Source organism: Perca flavescens, chromosome 16, assembly GCF_004354835.1.
Source record: "Perca flavescens isolate YP-PL-M2 chromosome 16, PFLA_1.0, whole genome shotgun sequence".
Taxonomy (NCBI): domain Eukaryota; kingdom Metazoa; phylum Chordata; class Actinopteri; order Perciformes; family Percidae; genus Perca; species Perca flavescens.
Genome location: NC_041346.1, coordinates 29,435,202 through 29,454,463, shown reverse-complemented (window position 1 = coordinate 29,454,463; position 19,262 = coordinate 29,435,202). Strand labels below are relative to the sequence as shown.

At 43.0% G+C, this 19,262-nt stretch overlaps 1 protein-coding gene across 2 annotated transcripts in view; it reads left to right on the top strand.

Moving 5' to 3' along the window:
- Positions 1-1,869: 1,869 nt before the first annotated feature.
- The window catches only part of myo18b (myosin XVIIIB), a 93,584-nt gene continuing 76,191 nt past the window's right edge, over positions 1,870-19,262 (top strand). Inside the window, exons 1-8 of one of the 2 annotated variants that reach the window (XM_028601104.1) lie at positions 1,870-1,976; positions 3,992-4,144; positions 9,835-9,978; positions 10,537-10,914; positions 11,352-11,415; positions 13,793-13,905; positions 15,295-15,462; positions 17,586-17,796. In XM_028601104.1, coding sequence (XP_028456905.1) covers positions 4,106-4,144; positions 9,835-9,978; positions 10,537-10,914; positions 11,352-11,415; positions 13,793-13,905; positions 15,295-15,462; positions 17,586-17,796 — 1,117 coding nt within the window. In that variant the 5' untranslated portion in view covers positions 1,870-1,976; positions 3,992-4,105. Of the gene's footprint in view, positions 1,977-3,991; positions 4,149-9,834; positions 9,979-10,536; positions 10,915-11,351; positions 11,416-13,792; positions 13,906-15,294; positions 15,463-17,585; positions 17,797-19,262 lie in introns of both variants that reach the window. The other variant, XM_028601105.1, reaches the window with a different exon arrangement.

Genomic DNA, 19,262 nt, shown 5'->3' with positions numbered 1-19,262 from the left:
CCCGGACAGTGTTGTTGGGGGAGACAGAAACTACGTACTGTAGCTTTAAGGATCTTTAATCCAGAATTTATTCAAATGCTATCAAACTGAATAAAACACCCAAATTCAATCTAAGTAGGGAACTGATCATTTATTTTACTTGTGAAGAGCAATGTTTTTTTTAAATATTTTACCTTATAGTATTGTGCATATTTTTTATTGAAACAAGATCCCCCAAAATCCGGCCCCTCGCAAATTTTGAGCCGGCCCCCCATATTAATTTAGGTTCACGATAAATTAAGACCGGAAACAGTCTTCAAACCGACAGCAGAATTTGGCAGATTTACTGACTTTTAGACTCCGAAATTCACACACCAGTGGCCCGACCCGGAGAGCTTCATATGCAGAAACAGGCTGTGTGGGAGCCTAACATTAAAAATGTAATCAAAATGCCTCTTCTTTTATTTAACTCTCTCTCCCACCTCTCTCTCCCCTCCTCTCTCTCCCCACCTCTCTCTCCCACCTCTCTCTCCCCTCCTCTCTCTCCCACCTCTCTCTCCCCTCTCCCACCTCTCTCTCCCCTCTTCCCTCTCTCTCCCACCTCTCTCTCCCCTCTTCCCTCTCTCTCCCCTCTTCCCTCTCTCTCCCACCTCTCTCCCCTCTTCCCTCTCTCTCCCCTCTTCCTCTCTCTCCCACCTCTCTCCCCTCTTCCCTCTCTCTCCCACCTCTCTCTCCCCTCTTCCCTCTCTCTCCCCCCTCTCTCTCCCCTCTTCCCTCTCTCTCCCCTCTTCCCTCTCTCCCCACTTCTCTCTCCCCTCTTCCCTCTGTCTCCCACCTCTCTCTCCCACCTCTCTCTCCTCTCCTCCTGTCTCTCCCACCTCTCTCCCCTCTCCTCCTCTCTCTCCCCTCTCTCCCCCCTCCTCCTCTCTCTCCCACCTCTCTCTCCCCTGTCCTCCTCTCTCTCCCACCTCTCTCCCCTCTCCTCCTCTCTCTCCCCTCTCTCTCCCCTCTCCTCCTGTCTCTCCCACCTCTCTCTCCCCTCTCCTCCTCTCTCTCACACCTCTCTATCCCCTCTTCCCTCTCTCTCTTCCCTCTCTCTCTTCCCTCTCTCTCCCCTCTTCCCTCTCTCCCACCTCTCTCTTCCCTCTCTCTCCCACCTCTCTCTTCCCTCTCTCTCCCCTCTTCCCTCTCTCCCCACTTCTCTCTCCCCTCTCCTCCTCTCTCTCCCCTCTTCCCTCTCTCCCACTTCTCTCTCCCCTCTCCTCCTCTCTCTCCCACCTCTCTCTTCCCTCTTCCCTCTCCCTCCCCTCTCCTCCTCTCTTCCTCCCCTCTCCTCCTCTCTTTCCTCTATCCCCTTTTCCTACTCTCCCCTTCTCTCTCCCTCCCTTCCTTCCCTCTCTCCGCCCTCCCCATCTTCCTCCCCTCTCTCCCCCCCTCTCCCTGCCCTTTTCCTACTCTCCCCCTGTCTCTCTCTCCCTCCCTTCCCTCTCTCCGCCCTCTTCCTCCCCTCTATCCCCCTCTTCCTCCCCCTCTCTCTCCGTCAGCTGGAGCTGTCAGTCAAACTGAACAGCTGACGCGTTGCAGATCTGCACATGTGCACTTGCATCAGGAACAGCTGACGCCCCCGTTCTCACATTCACACACTTTTTAGAAAACTAAAACGTCTCACCGACAGAAAACATGTAATAAATGTAACTTTCTAACACTTCTTATCGTCTGGAGGTGTCCAAATGTTCACCAAAACAGCCTCATTTACCCCCCCAGTCCCTCAGTGCCCCCAGTCCCTGCTTAGTGTCAGATATTTATAGCGGAGTCGTCTGCCTAATCGCTGCGTGTGATTGGCTGCAGAGACCCCCCCCCCCCCTCTCTATTTCGGACTCGGCCCTGTCCCAGCTCCCGTGTGTGTGTGTCTGCGGGGGTGTTTGTGTGCCAGCGGGACTCTCAGGATTTTGTCATCTGGATCTTTTAGCCGCTTTCTTTGCAAGTTTCTTTGGAAGGTATGCTGCCGTGTGTTCACTGTGCTGTTAACTGTCCAGCGCACACAGACATTTAGACACAATGACATTCACCAAAGGTTTTATTTAGAGATCTGAGCCGAGAGAGAGAGGGAGAGGGAGGGAGAGAGAGGGAGAGAGAGGGAGAGAGAGGGAGAGAGGCCTGTATTGGGCCCTGTGTGCTGCGAGAGCCGAACTGTGATTTTGTGATTTTAACTTTGGCTTCAGACAGACTATAAGAGCAGCTCAGATACAGCCTGCTTCACTAACGATTATTTTCATCGTCCATCAATCCGTGGATTATTTTTCTGGATGAATGGATTAGTTGTTTTGGTCTCTAAAATGTCAAAAAAAAATGGTGAAAAAGAACGACGATGATGTCTTGTCTTGTCCACAACTCAAATATATTCAGTTTCCTGTCACATAGGAGAGAAGAAACTAGAACAATATTCATATTTAACAAGCTGACATCACACAAGTTTTGCTGTTTATTTTTTAAAATAAAAGAAATGACTCGTACTGATTAATGGATTAACAAAATAGTTGGTGATTAATTTAACAGTTGACAACTAATCGATTGATCTTTGCAGCTCTAGTTGGCTTGATTTTTGGTGGACATTTCTAGAGACTTCTCATGGGTCATACATGTGTCCATTCATGTGTGAGATCTTCAGTTTTAAAACAAGTACTGTTGCTCATTCAGGATCTGGAGAAAAAAGGGGGTCAACTGACTCAATTTAAAGTGAAAGCTGGAGAAAATAATAGATAAGTTTTCAAGTATTTTGATCATCAATTAATCGGTTTGAGGCATTTTTGAGTCAGAACTTGTGTGATGTCAGCTTGTTAAATGTGAATATTGTTCTAGTTTCTTCTCTCCTCTGTGACAGTAAACTGAAAATCTTTGAGTTGGGGACAAAACGAGACATCTGAGGACGTCATTTTGGGCTTTTGGGGAAACGCTGATAATTTTTTTACCATTTGACAGACCAAACAACCAATCCACTCATCCAGAAAATAATCGACAGATTTATCGACGCTGAAATCAATCGTTGGTTGCCGAGAGAGTTTGTGGTGTCGTCCTGTTGAAATTAAACGTGGAGTTGTTTACAGCAACCGACACAGCCGGTCGTCTATCCGTGGTGCTTACAGGCCAAGGTTGGAAAGGGGGGGCGGGGGGTCAAACTGTCTGACCCAGATTCAAATGCAGTTAACCAGACTGGAGGTTTAGAGTGAGAAACATGCCATCATAATGAGACACGTACAGTACAGGCCAAAAGTTTGGACACACCTTCTCATTCAATGTGTTTCCTTTTTATTTTCATGACTATTTACATTGTAGATTCTCACTGAAGGCATCAAAACTATGAATGAACACATATGGAATTATGTACTTAACAAAAAAGTGTGAAATAACTGAAAACATGTCTTATATTTTAGATTCTTCAAAGTAGCCACCCTTTGCTTTTTTATTAATAAGGGAAATAATTCCACTAATGAACCCTGACAAGGCACACCTGTGAAGGTAAAACCATTTCAGGTGACTACCTCATGAAGCTCATTGAGAGAACACCAAGGGTTTGCAGAGTTATCAAAAAAAGCAAAGGGTGGCTACTTTGAAGAATCTAAAATATAAGACATGTTTTCAGTTATTTCACACTTTTTTGTTAAGTACATAATTCCATATGTGTTCATTCATAGTTTTGAAGCCTTCAGTGAGAATCTACAATGTAAATAGTCATGAAAATAAAAAGGAAACGCATTGAATGAGAAGGTGTGTCCAAACTTTTGGCCTGTATTGTACATAATCGGAAGCTTTCAGAGTGCAGAGCCGACAGATTGTCACTCCTATCGCGTAAAATACGGACGCTTGGTCCGGGGCCTCTGGCGTTGTTATTTGCGCTAAAAGACTTCAAACTTTACAATGAAATGTAAAGTTAGAAGTCAGACTTGACACTTTTTTCACCTTTTTCACCACACATTTTCTGTCACTTTCTTCACTGTCTCTTCTTCTTTGTCAGGTTGTTTGTCGTCCTCTGTGCACACGCACCGCCACAGCCACTCTGACATCACATCTGGCCTTCATCTGCGTGACCCCAACACCCCCACCTCCCACCCCCCTCCCTGTTGAAACCATGGCACTGTCTTCACGCTTAAAACTGTGGGAGCAGAAGGGAGGTGCAGAGATGCTGCATGCTGCGCTAATTCAAAATCTAATATATAATCCTGTGTGTGCGTGTGTGTGTGTGTGTGTGTGTGTGTGTGTGTGTGTGTGTGTGTGTGTGCGCGCGCGCGTGTGTGTGTGTGTGTGTGTGTGTGTGTGCGCGTGTGTGTGTGATAGTAGAGCATTGATTACACAGTGAGTGAGTGATCCTCTGTTCTAACCCTGAATCATCCCGGCCTGCTGCTGTGATCGGTGTGTTAGTCATCCTGCATGTTTAGCGCGCGGGTTTAAGTTATTTTTTTTTAAGCTGCATGCTGTCACCCGCATGAAGCTGGCAGCAGCTGATATTTGTGTCAATACTTTGGTTCAGTCAATAAGAAAAGTACATTTTCACAAGCAGGGCTCCCGACTAACTGTTTTTCGGCGCATTTTTAGACTGTTGCTTTTTCCGCCTTTTTAGGCACTATTTTCTATGATTTTTTTTGGGGCGAAATTCTTTTTTTGCCCATAACTGAAAATATTAGGGGCTACCGGCAAAAAAAAGAATTACGTCTCCAAAAAATCATAGAAAATAGTGCTTAAAAATGCGGAAAAAGCAACAAAGTAGTCTAAAAATGCGCCTAAAACGTCAGAAAAAGTGCAGAAAACATTGAAAAATGTCAGAAAAAGGGGATTAAAACGTCGGGGAAAAAAGCGACAAAAACAACCTCAACCCCCTGAGTGAAGATGTCCTTTTATTGCTTATGAGTGAATTTTCATCTGGAATAGGAAGACAAATGAAAAGTAACAGAACTTTCTCTTTAAATTAAGGGTCTGTGTTTTAAACCTCGATGGGAATCTGAAATCTGTTCTCATGAAATTCTGAAACAGTTTTGCAAAAGTTCATGACATGGCAGGTTTAAAAACAACGGCTGGCTACCACGGCTGGCACATTTTCTCTGGTTAGTCATCCAGCACACAGAATGATAAAAGCTTTCTCAAGCACACTTGTGTGAATCCTGGTCTAAATTTGGCATTATGCAGCGGAGGAGGAAGTATTCAGATCCTTTATAAGCACTAATATCACACTGTGAAAATACTCCACTTCAAGTTAAAGTCCTGCCTTCAAAACCTTTCTCAAAGTAAAAGTATGCCTACTGTATGTATGCAAAAAATGTTTTTGCTGCCCTCGACGTCATTTTAACCCCTTTCTATACTGTTGAGTAGTTTAATCTGCAGCAAAGCATCATGGTCTATAAGATCATCATATGTTTGTAGCGTCACTGTCCTGTGGGATGCACCAAATCCAGTTTTTTGGGGTTGGTCTGAACCCTGAACCCCCTGGTTGAGATTGTGCTGACTCGTCCTCCCATCCTCAGTCCATGAACCCAGTCAACACATGAATGAAGTAAACAGGGACTGTCCTTCCTTTGCTGTACCTGAAGTTGCTGCATTCTGGCTGCTGTCTGTAGATTCCTTCATGCACAACTCGTATTCTTCCAGATGTTTCAGACCAGATGTTGTAACAGAGGCCATGTTGTGTATAGTTTAGGGTCCTCGCCACCACCGGACCAATCAGCATTGAACAGATTGAACATGTAGCTGGACTTGAATGGCCTTCTTTTGACTGAAAGTTCTGCCAAACAACAACGTTTTCTGCTCACCAGATCCATGTCCACTTCCTCACAGCCTGCTGCGTTGAAAGCTCCACCTACGTAAACACCTTCCCGTAATCAACGGCGCCGTTACTACGGAGACCAGCGGAGTGCGCCGTAGTGCATGCGTAGGGTTCGGTTCGGTGTAAAAGAATTCAAAGGTTCAGCAGAAACCGAACCCCCGTCAAATAGCCCAATATTCAGCCGAATCCGAAGCTGAATCCTGGATTCAGTGCATCCTAATTACCCTGAATATTAATGGACAACGCATCCAGTTGGGCGAAGTGCTGCAAATGTGGAAGTGCCTTAAAGCTGCATATACAGTACAGGCCTAAAGTTTGGACACACCTTCTCATTCAATGCGTTTCCTTTTTATTTTCATGACTATTTACATTGTAGATTCTCACTGAAGGCATCAAAACTATGAATGAACACATATGGAATTATGTACTTAACAAAAAAGTGTGAAATAACTGAAAACATGTCTTATATTTTAGATTCCTCAAAGTAGCCACCCTTTGCTTTTTTTTTAATAATAAAGGAAATAATTCCACTAATTAACCCTGACAAAGCACACCTGTGAAGGTAAAACCATTTCAGGTGACTACCTCATGAAGCTCATTGAGAGAACACCAAGGGTTTGCAGAGTTATCAAAAAAAGCAAAGGGTGGCTACTTTGAAGAATCTAAAATATAAGACATGTTTTCAGTTATTTCACACTTTTTTGTTAAGTACATAATTCCATATGTGTTCATTCATAGTTTTGATGCCTTCAGCGAGAATCTACAATGTAAATAGTCATGAAAATAAAGAAACACATTGAATGAGAAGGTGTGTCCAAACTTTTGGCCTGTACTGTATATGAACTCCAGCAGGGGGAGACACGTGCGGTTGCAAAAGGAGGTCCGTTTCTGTAGAAGTCTATGAGAAAGTGACCCACTTCTCACTTGATTTATTACCTCAGTAAACATTTTCATAATGAGTTTATGATCTCAGTCGCTAGTTTTAAGTCTTCTGCAACACAGAACGATGTTCATTTTTTTAAATTATGGTCTCGTTGATTTTAAAATCGTCGATAAAGCAGGGGGTGTTTTTAGGATGGCTATGATGTGATTGCCAGTGAAAGTGTGTAACGTAACGTGGCTCCTCCCTCTCGTCTAAAATCGTCACATCCCCAACCAGGATGGTTTGACGGCAAACTCAACGACTCATAGCAGATCTCCAGAAACCAAATGGGTGACGTCACACATTCTCTGTCCATTAATATTAACAGTCTATGGTGCATCCCTAATAAGATCTTCATATGTTTGTAGCGTTGCTGTCCTGCGAGAACCAAAAAGTTTAAAAACTTTTCATGGTGTCAGAAAAACAGCCCCTGTTTTCAGCTGTGTGACGGTGCATTTTCCAGCTGATCCAAGATGCTTTTTAAAGACTTTATTTAGCTTAAGAAGGAGGATATATTTCTCAACATATAAAAGGAAGTCTTCATCCTTCAGTTTATTACAAACTTTGAGCATCAACACATCTGGACATACATGGTTTTTACTGGACAGGAAGGGGAGGAAAAACTGTCATCTGAAAAGTAACTAAAGCTGTCAGACAAATGTAGTACAAAGTATATTTACCTCTGAAATGTATAGAAGTACAAGTAGAACATGGAAATACTCAAGTAAAGTACAAGTAACTCAAATTGTACTTGTATACAGTACTAGAGTGAATTCACTTATGGTACGTGTCCACATCCGCGTCATTTTCACACTTCACATTCACTGTCTATATAAGCCGCCGGGCAATGCATTCTGGGAGTGTTGATCTGTTGTCCATCTAAGATAAAGACAGACTCAGCAGCTGCAGATTATTTATCCCACATAAAAAGTTTTCAGAAACACATTTCGGTGAACTATTTTTGTAAAATAAGAGAAAGTTTTGTTTCAGAAAGGTCAGTTTTTTAAATATCTGGGAGCAGAAAGCCCACAAGTGAACATTCGTCCAATCAGGCGCAGCCATCATGGTTGTAGTTTTCTTTTGCTAGTCAGTGGTCATTAAAGGTAAAATAATAGCTGGGGCCCATCGAGAGGCCGGGTTAGCTCAGTTGGTAAAGCAGGCGCACATACTGTATATATAGGTTTACTCCTCACCGCAGCGACTGCGGGTTCAACTCCGACCTGTGGCCCTTTGCTGCATGTCATTCCCCTTCTCTCTCCCATTTCATGTCTTCATCAGTCCTGTGGAATTAAAGGCCTAAAAATGCCCACATGGACACGGCACGAACCACTAGTTTTAGGACGAGACTTTACGAACTCTACGAAAATGGTTATGAGCTAACCATATGAGCGTTATAATTATTACTCAGCTCCTCAGAAAGTTTCTCCTGACTTCACACTGCATCTTGTCAGAATGTGAAACTGTTGTCCTCCTGACCTTTATGATATTGCAGATTGTGTCAGCAGGAGATACTTCTTAATTAAATGTCAGGCCTCTGGCCATCTCTCTGTTCGGCCCCTCTGGTTCCACACAGTATGCTCGTCATAGCCGCTGACTCATGTTCCCCTTAAAGCTGGAAAACTTATATTAAATTATGAATCATACTTGACTGAAAGTTTAGGACATTACTGTTATAGACAGGTGGATTTGAAACTCAGTCTGGAGGTGAGAGGCTCTATGCTACGAGAGATACCAAACACTGTCCCGCCCACACGAAGATGACACAGAGCCGGTTGAAAACCGGCAAAGTATCTCTTTAACTATACCAAATGTATTCAACAAATGAACTAGAAGGGCACTCGGAGAGCGCAGACCTCCGCTCCCTACAGTCTGTTAACGTTGAGAAAAATAATTCGTACATTTGTCCCGTGATTCTGATCAGCTCCAAATATTCAATGGGTTTCTCTTTGAATTTAATGGGTAGAAATCATGAGACGATGTTTCTGAAAAGCCCCTGAAAACTCGTCTGCAAGTTGTAAAAGTTAGTAGGCCTAAGTAAGAATCTGCGGATGCAGAATTTTGCTGAATTTTCTGATGAATTTCTACAGATTTTCCGCAGATTTTAAACAAAAAAAGAAAAATTTGCTTGTTAACTGAATGTTAACACATCTCCATGTGAGAGCTGAAAAACATTGTTCGCTGTATTCCACAGATTTTCATTTTGGATCACTGCCAAAAACTGTAAAATAAAATACACATATTCCATTTGGGTTTGGTTATAAGAGTTCAAAGTAACAAACTTACAACATTTAATTGTGTGGGTAGAGGCAGAAAACTCTGAGACAAATATCTAGAAACCTGCACGAATAAAATCCTTGATTCTAAATCCCATATGATATGCAATACATATACAAAGCTCATGCTACTGACACATCACACACACTCAATCAAAAGAAAATGTTCTAACATGGCAACATATTAGATAATAAAGCTTTTGGAATCTTGAATCTGGAAATATATGTCATGGTCTATAAGATGTGAATGAAGGTGTAAACCTTGTAATCAGTCCTTCCAGAAAAATGCGGAGCTTTTTTGTGATTGTTGCGGGGCAAAAATCCTTGATTATGCGGCACTTTTTCTTAAAAAATGCGATGGAATATGCTATATATGATATTAATGCAATTTTATGCGATGAAATTGCGGGAACTGCAGTTTGACGAAAAAGAGAAAAAAAAAGTGATTTCCCCCAAACATCCTGCTTTTCGATGATGATGTTCATTATCAATTACGTCACTTCATAATGTTCCCATGGCAACAGGGGAAAATGTGTGAAGTAAACTCAAAATGTTTTTACTTTCTGCTAAGATATATTATGCAGGGATTATGAAATCAGGCGAAAGTGCGGCATATTTGAAAAAATCAATATGCGGACTTTGGCTGATTATGCGTTGAATTATGCAATTGCATAATCTCGTTTTTCTGGAGGGACTGTGTAATGTGACGTGCATGTGTGCAAAGGACAATGTCACGCATGTGTAGTTTCAGCATGCAGTCTGATCCAAATGTTGTGTTTATCCACATCACACAATGACTTTGTGTCTCTTTCTTTTCTACCGGCTTTGATCAATCAATCAAACTACAGATAAAGGAGGAGAAGACGCCGGTGGCCGCGGCCGTACCTCCTCCGCCTCTGTCCACTTTGCCGGGCGGCTTCCTCAAACAGCTGGTCAGAGAAACCGAGAAGGAGACCAAACAGAAAGAGCCGGAGACCAAAGAGGAGAGACAGGTGAGGGGTTGCACTTTCATTTCAACCAATAGCTCCACGTTTTGATAACTCTGCAAATCCTTGGTGTTCTCTCAATGAGCTTCATGAGGTAGTCACCTGGAATGGTTTTACCTTCACAGGTGTGCTTTGTCAGGGTTAATTAGTGGAATTATTTCCCTTATTAATAAAAAAGCAAAGGGTGGCTACTTTGAAGAATCTAAAATATAAGACATGTTTTCAGTTATTTTACACTTTTTTGTTAAGTACATAATTCCATATGTGTTCATTCATAGTTTTGATGCCTTCAGTGAGAATCTACAATGTAAATAGTCATGAAAATAAAAAGGAAACACATTGAATGAGAAGGTGGGTCCAAACTTTTGGCCTGTACTGTATATATTACAATATGTATGTAATATGTAATGTAATGTACATATATGTAATAACATATATATAAAAACATATATGTAATGTAGGTCAATGGCGTTGATAAAACACGCTAAAAAGCGATTTTGCGTCTTGATAACACACTCTGTAAGAAAGCGATTATTCTTCAAATTGTGTGTTTTTCCTTCGTAGCCGAGCAAGCTGAGCGACAACCTGGTGCAGCAGTTCCTCCTCCCGGACCAGACTCCTCCGATCCTCGAGGCCGAGATGTCCCTCCGCGCCGAGCAGCAGACCAACAGCAACAAGCAGACGGAGGGCCGGTCCTCGAGCCAGAGGAAGATGTACTCTCCTGACTCCGGCAACAAGAAGGAAACCAGACAGGAGGTAACGCCAGAGCCGCTGAAGCAGCAACAGCAAGGGAAGTCGGAGAAGGGTGTGAAGAAGCAGCAAGAGAAGGAGAGGAAAGAGGAGGCGCAGCAGGTGGAGAAGAAAGAGGAGAAGATGGAGGAGAGGCTGGAGCCAGAGGGAAGGCAAGCAGACACGACCGTAACCGAGCGCAACGCGAGAGAGGTACGTGCGTTTGTACGAGTTTATCGTATAGAAACTGAGGTTAAAAGTACAAATTTGGGTTTTTCTCAAAATTTCAAACTATTCCTTTAATTTGTCCAGCAAAAAACAACCATAATCCAACCCTTTTGACAGAAATAAATCTGACCAACTAAGCAAAGCTTATACAATTCTGCTATTATTACAATTACAAAATAACGACACAAACCAATTAATGCACAAAAAGAAAATACCAAAAAACATTCATTGTTCATCAATTGTTTGCAGATAATCACTAAAAAGTTTCTATAATTATTACGTATGACACGCTCCAGGCTCCACATTATAAATTACATTAATCACGTACAAACCAACCCTTGGGACATCCACTTTATTATATATATTTCACAGGTGCTCTAATTTGATTTTGTCTGTTGTGTCTTTGTTACCCCCCCTCTCAGGTGAGAGATATTTGGTATGAAGCAGGAACCGTGTGGTATGTCCACAAGGATGGTTTCACCCGCGGTGAGTCACGTAAACACACACACACACACACACACACACACACACACACACACACACACACACACACACACACACACACACACACACACACACACACACACACACACACTCATACACACAGTGTGTCTCACTATCTTTGTGGGGACCCGTCATTGACATAATGCATTCCCTAGCCCCTTACCCTAACCATAACCATCACAACTAAATGCCTAACCTTAACCCTTACCCTAACCTTAACCATCACAACTAAATGCCTAACCTTAACCCTTACCCTAACCTTAACCATCACAACTAAATGCCTAACCTTAACCCTTACCCTAACCTTAACCATCACAACTAAATGCCTAACCTTAACCCTTACCCTAACCTTAACCATCACAACTAAATGCCTAACCTTAACACTTACCCTAACCTTAACCATCACAACTAAATGACTAACCTTAACCCTTACCCTAACCTTAACCATCACAACTAAATGCCTAACCTTAACCCTTACCCTAACCTTAACCATCACAACTAAATGCCTAACCTTAACCCTTACCCTCACCTTAACCATCACCACTAAATGCCTAACCTTAACCCTTACCCTAACCTGAACCATCACAACTAAATGCCTAACCTTAACCTTACCCTAACCTTAACCATCACAACTAAATGCCTAACCTTAACCCTTACCCTAACCTTAACCATCACAACTAAATGCCTAACCTTAACCCTTACCCTAACCTTAACCATCACAACTAAATGTCTAACCTTAACCCTTACCCTAACCTTAACCATCACAACTAAATGCCTAACCTTAACCCTTACCCTAACCTTAACCATCACAACTAAATGCCTAACCTTAACACACACACACGCACACGCTCACTCTCAGCACATTCAACATGTTTGCGTCATGTCGTTAACACACGGTGAGTCAGCTGGCCTTTTAGAGACAGCTGTGACGTTCATTTGTCCTACTGATAACGTTATACGTGAGTCACAGTTTGTCCCTTTGTAGTTGTTTTTATGCTTTCTGTAGTTTAAAGGGGAACTATGCAGTTTATTTTTTAGCTTAATTTACCTTAACTTGTGGTTTTTTCGAGTTGAATGGTGGTTGTCTCGCTCCATCCCTCTTCACACTATTGTCATGGCTGAGCCGGCTAAAAAGAAGCAGAAAGCTCGGAAAGCATTGTTGGAGGAACAGAGGAAGAGGAGACTGCAGACTGACCGAGGGAGGAGTCAGACACCTGTAGGGGGAGCTCTATAGAGAAACCTGTATCAACATTTCTGTAAATGCGCCAGTGTTTTTCAACTATAGCCCTGTTGTCCTAGTTACCTAGCATGCATGTCTTTATGGTGGGAGGAAACCTGGAATAAAACCCACACAAACATGGGGAGAACATGCAAACCCCACACAGAAAGGCCCGGCCCTGACCGGGGATCCAACTCCGCAGTGCCAACCTACCAAGCCTCTGGTTTAATGTTTTTTAGATTATTTTTTGGCCATTTTTAGAGCCTTTATTTGACAGGACAGCTGAAGACATGAGAGGGGGTGGATGACATGCAGCAAAGGGCCGCAGGTTGGAGTCGAACCCTGGGCCCACTGCGTCGAGGACTAAACCTCTATATATGGGCGCCGCTATACCAACTGAGCTATCTGGGCACCTGCTCGGGTTCAATCTTTAACCATATGCTGTGTATTTCATAAGCTTATTAGATGTGTTTTTTTAATGTATTAGTGGCCGGGTTAGCTCAGTTGGTAGCGCAGGCGCACATATATATGGAGGTTTATGCCTCGACACAGAAGGTCCAGGGTTCGAGTCCGACCTGTGACGATTTTCCTACATGTCTTCCCCCCTCTCTCTCTCCCCCCTTTCATGTCTAGCTATTCTTTCCATTAAAGGCGGAAATGCCCAAAAAGCTTTAAACAAATGTAGTGGAGTAAAAAAGTAAGACGTAGAGCAGTAAAAGTATAAAGTAGCAGAAAATGTAAATACTGTGGTTGTGTATGCATGTGCAGTAAAAGGTCAAAGTTCGGGGCTTTGTGTGTAGATCTAATGGGATTAGTGCAGAGCAGTCAGGAGCTGGTTGGATAACATGATGCAGCAGATGGACCTGAAGCAGATGGATCTGTAGACACATATTGACTCTAATATGTAACATGATATGAAGGTTATACAACAGGCTGAAAGATTACTACAGATTGTGTGTGGATTAGCAGAGGACTCCGCTAATCCACAAACATGATGTCCTCAATGAGCTCTCTCCATGTTTACACTCGAGTGGATAGACCCATCCATCCAGCACTCATGACTAGAGACGATCTGAATAATGAACAAAAGTTGATGGTTTTATTTTGCTGTCTGATTGGCTGGTTTTGTACTCGTTTCAGCCACTCAGCTGAAGCCAGATGAAGGGACACCTGAACTCCCAGAAGGCCGAGTGAGAGTCCGCCTGCAGACGGACGGCTCGCTGCACGATGTTACAGAGTACGAGATTGAGAAGGTAGCTCAGGTCTTTTCCCATTTCCAGTGTATGCACAGTATCTCACAAAAGTGAGTACACATCCTCTCACGTTTTAGTAAATATGTCATTATATCTTTTAATGGGACAACACTGAAGAAATTACACTTTGCTACAATGTAAAGTATTAAGTGTCCAGCTTGTATAACAGTGTAAATGTGCTGTCCCCTCAAAATAACTCAACACACAGACATTAATGTCTAAACAGCTGGCAACTAAAGTCAGTCCACCCCTATGTTAAATTCCCATAGAGGCAGGCAGATGTTTATTTTAAAGGCCAGTTATTTCATGGATCAGGATACTATGCATCCTGATAAAGTTCCCTTGGCCTTTGGGATTAAAATAGCCCCCCCACACATCATCACATACCCTTCACCATACCCCCACATCATCACATACCCTCCACCATACCCCACATCATCACATACCCTTCACCATACCCCCACATCATCACATACCCTTCACCATACCCCCACATCATCACATACCCTTCACCATACCCCCACATCATCACATACCCTTCACCATACCCCCACATCATCACATACCCTTCACCATACCCCCCATCATCACATACCCTTCACCATACCCCCATCATCACATACCCTTCACCATACCCCCACATCATCACATACCCTTCACCATACCCCCCCACATCATCACATACCCTTCACCATATCCCCCACATCATCACATACCCTTCACCATATCCCCCCATCATCATACCCTTCACCATATCCCCCCCCCATCATCACATACCCTTCATCATCACATACCCTTCACCATACCCCCACATCATCACATACCCTTCACCATATCCCCCCCATCATCACATACCCTTCACCATACCTAGAGGTTGGCATGGGGTACTTTCCATAAAATCATATCTCAGTGCAAATCAAACCAGCTATTAGGCTAACTGACATAAAACCATGCCAATCTCTAGGTATGGTGAAAGGTATGTGATGATGTGGGGGTATGGTGAAGGGTATGTGATGATGTGGGGGGTATGGTGAAGGGTATGTGATGATGTGGGGGTATGGTGAAGGGTATGTGATGATGTGGGGGTATGGTGAAGGGGTGGACTGACTTTAGTTGCCAGCTGTTTAGACATTAATGGCTGTGTGTTGAGTTATTTTGAGGGGACAGCACATTTACACTGTTATACAAGCTGGACACTTAATACTTTACATTGTAGCAAAGTGTAATTTTTTCAGTGTTGTCCCATTAAAAGATATAATGAAATATTTACTAAAATGTGAGAGGATGTGTACTCACTTTTGTGAGATACTGTATATATGTTGTTAGGCCTTTAACGGACTGACAGCATGACTCCCTCCTCCTCCTCCTTCTCCTCCTCCTCCTCCGCAGTGCAACCCATCAGAGCTGGACCTGTGCGAGGATCTGAGTGACCTGCAGAGTGTCAACGAATGTGGAGTTCTGCACAATCTGACCAGTCGAGCTAAAGCCAACCTTCCGCTCACACACGCGGGACCCAACCTGGTCAACTTCTGGCCTCCGTTACAGGCTCACAGCAAGGTGAAGTCAAACACACGGTGGATTATTTGCTCTCACACTGAAAGATCCAAACTCCTTTTCCAAACACAAAGCTTTAAAAGGCCCTGAACACCCACCTGGGTGTTTTCAGTTAACCTGGCTGATTGGCCTTCTTCCCAGGACTGCGTGGACCACCGTAGGAGGGTCTGGCTAATCCACACAGCATTCTGGGATGGGAGAAAACCGTGCTCTGGTTTATTGGCATTTCTTTAAACCAAGCACAATCGTCTTGGGTGGTGCTAAGTGCCGGACGGAGCCACGGTGCCTCTGCAAAATAGCCTCAGGAAGGAACTTGTTTTGGTGGAACATGTGTACGCTCCGAAGTGGTTTTAGTCGTGCAACAGAAAACTCAGATTGGACAGATAGTCTAGCTAGCTGTCTGGATTTACCCTGCAGAGATCTGAGGAGCAGTTAACCATAGTCCTCACAAATCCACCGGAGGTTAGAAAGCTAACACAGAGGAAGCCCAAGGTAACGGATATCCTGCCTAACTGAGTAAAATCCGGCAGATTTTCAGTCGGGAATGGAGCAATCCTGGAAGTGGAACGTCGAGGATATAAACTAGGGGCCCCATCTTGTACTTGGCACAAGATAGGGCCCCTTACATCGTTAAAATAGGGCCCTAGGTGTCTATAGACTGATTGAAATCTTCCTGAGTTTCTTGTAAGCTTTGTTGCACCTGTTAGGGCAGGACAAATGACAGTTTTATCATTATTATTAGTAGAAAAGATTAGTGAACTAATAAATTCCCATCAACGCTTCAGCCCACCTTCAACCTGTGAAGAGGTCTACAGTAATCAGCCAGAAAAACTGAAAACACCTGTGTGGGTGTTCAGAGGCTTTAAAGGTCCCATATCATGCTCATTTTTAGGTTCATACTTGCATGTTGGGCTTCTACTAGAACATTTAACATGCTTTAATGTTCAAAAAACACTATATTTTTCACTGTCTGAATATACCTGTATTCCCCTCTGTCTGAGACATGAAAAAATAGCCCACTCTGCTCTGATTGGTCAGCGTCGTTTACAGGTCTTCAGCATCTGCGCTGCTTATTTGTTTTCAAGTCATAATCTTTATATCATTTTAAAAATCCATTTAGAGGCATTCAGTCTTTAAACATTTCTTCGAAAAGCTTAAGTGAAGATAAAATAAAACTTTATTGTCTGTTCCAACAGAACATTTTTAAAATAGAGGAGTAAAATAATTCTGTATTTTCCAAGAGCTGATTTCCAGAAATGATCATCCATATGTTGAAACAAGATAATGGGAATTTACTTTATTTAAAGGGCTCATATTATGCTTATTTTGTATTTATAGGTTGTATCAGAATAGGTTTACATGGTTTAATTTTCAAAAAACACCATATTTTTGTTGGGCTGCACGTTGCTGCAGCTCCTCTTTTCACCCTGTGTGTTGAGCTCTCTGTTGTAGCTACAGAGTGAGACATCTCACTTCTGTTCCATCTTTGTTGGGATTCACGCAAGCTCAGTACCTAGGTAAGGACTACTAGCCAGTCAGAAGCAGAGTATGAGGGCGTGCCCTGACAGTACCTAGGTAAGGACTACTAGCCAGTCAGAAGCAAAGTATGAGGGCGAGCCCTGACAGTACCTAGGTAAGGACTACTAGCCAGTCAGAAGCAGAGTATGAGGGCGAGCCCTGACAGTACCTAGGTAAGGACTACTAACCAGTCAGAAGCAGAGTATGAGGGCGTGTCCTGACAGTAGCTAGGTAAGGACTACTAGCCAGTCAGAAGCAGAGTATGAGGGAGTACCATGCTAGCAGCTAGGCGAGCATTATAACGTGTGTTACAAAGTGACCACGTTGGTCTCTGAAGTAAAGGCTGGACTACAATAGAGCTGTTTGGAGCAGTTGGTGAACAGTGTTTTCTGGTGGAGATGGTAAGTCCCTTTGGGGGGGGACTTTGGGCTTTTTCACTTTGTAAACCTATAACGTGCACACAAAAAAATTTATATAACACAATAAAGGAAAGGCAAAAATCCCCAAAGCATAATATGAGCACTTAAAAAAAAATCTATAAAAACGTTGATTTGCAGTGGAACCAGATGAAACTGCGGGTGATGTTTAACTTTCTTCTTCTCTGTCAGACTCCAAAGTCTCGGCGGGGCGAGTCGGTGTGGGATGCTCCTCCCGCGCTGGCTGCTCTGGTCAAACGGGTGTACGTGTCCATGGTGGGCTCCAGGAGAGACCACAGTGTATGTGCGCTGGGACGCAGCGGCACCGGCAAGACCACCGCATGCCAGGCCTTCACGCTCGCTCTCCTCAAACAGGCCGGTACAACCAGGGAGAAGATCAGCGGTGAGTCGGGCTCCAGCCCCGGATGATTTCTCAAAAGTCCCCAAAACTTTTAGCTTTTTAACAAACCTGTTCTGGTCAGGGGCGATTCTAGGATCAGACCTTTAAAGGTCCCATGACATGGTGCACTTTGGATGCTCTTATTAGTGGTCCCCTAATACTGTATCTGAAGTCTCTTTTATATAGACCTTAGTGGTCCCCTAATACTATATCTGAAGTCTCTTTTATATAGACCTTAGTGGTCCCCTAATACTGTATCTGAAGTCTCTTTTATATAGACCTTAGTGGTCCCCTAATACTGTATCTGAAGTCTCTTTTATATAGACCTTAGTGGTCCCCTAATACTGTATCTGAAGTCTCTTTTATATAGACCTTAGTGGTCCCCTAATACTGTATCTGAAGTCTCTTTTATATAGACCTTAGTGGTCCCCTAATACTGTATCTGAAGTCTCTTTTATATAGACCTTAGTGGTCCCCTAATACTGTATCTGAAGTCTCTTTTATATAGACCTTAGTGGTCCCCTAATACTGTATCTGAAGTCTCTTTTATATAGGCCTTAGTGGTCCCCTAATACTGTATCTGAAGTCTCTTTTATATAGACCTTAGTGGTCCCCTAATACTGTATCTGAAGTCTCTTTTATATAGACCTTAGTGATCCCCTAATACTGTATCTGAATTCTCTTTTATATAGACCTTAGTGGTCCCCTAATACTGTATCTGAAGTCTCTTTTATATAGACCTTAGTGGTCCCCTAATACTGTATTTGAAGTCTCTTTTATATAGACCTTAGTGGTCCCCTAATACTGTATCTGAAGTCTCTTTTATATAGACCTTAGTGGTCCCCTAATACTGTATCTGAAGTCTCTTTTATATAGACCTTAGTGGTCCCCTAATACTGTATCTGAAGTCTCTTTTATATAGACCTTAGTGGTTTCCTAATACTGTATCTGAAGTCTCTTTTATATAGACCTTAGTGGTCCCCTAATACTGTATCTGAAGTCTCTTTTATATAGACCTTAGTGGTCCCCTATTACTGTATCTGAAGTCTCTTTCCCGAAATTCAGATTCCAGATCGGCCCATCTGAGCTTTCATTTTCTCAAAGGCAGAGCAGGATACCCAGGGCTCGGTTTACACTTATCACCATTTCTAGCCACTGGGGGACCATAGGCAGGCTGGGGGGGAACTCATATTAATGTTAAAAAGAACCTCATTAAGTGGGACCTTTCAATGAGAATGTGACACGGATAGAGTGATAATACATTAGCTAATGCTTTTCGACACTATTAACACTATGATGGAACTAAAGCTGACACTTTATAAGTCACAGTAATAACGACCAATTGGACACAATGTTCTTACATTCAGCAATTTTTTAGTTGCTTACGTTTCAATTTTGGGTTCTAATCTGCACCATGAAATGACCACCTTCTTCTCTGGGGACTACCAACGTTAAACTTCACAACTGTC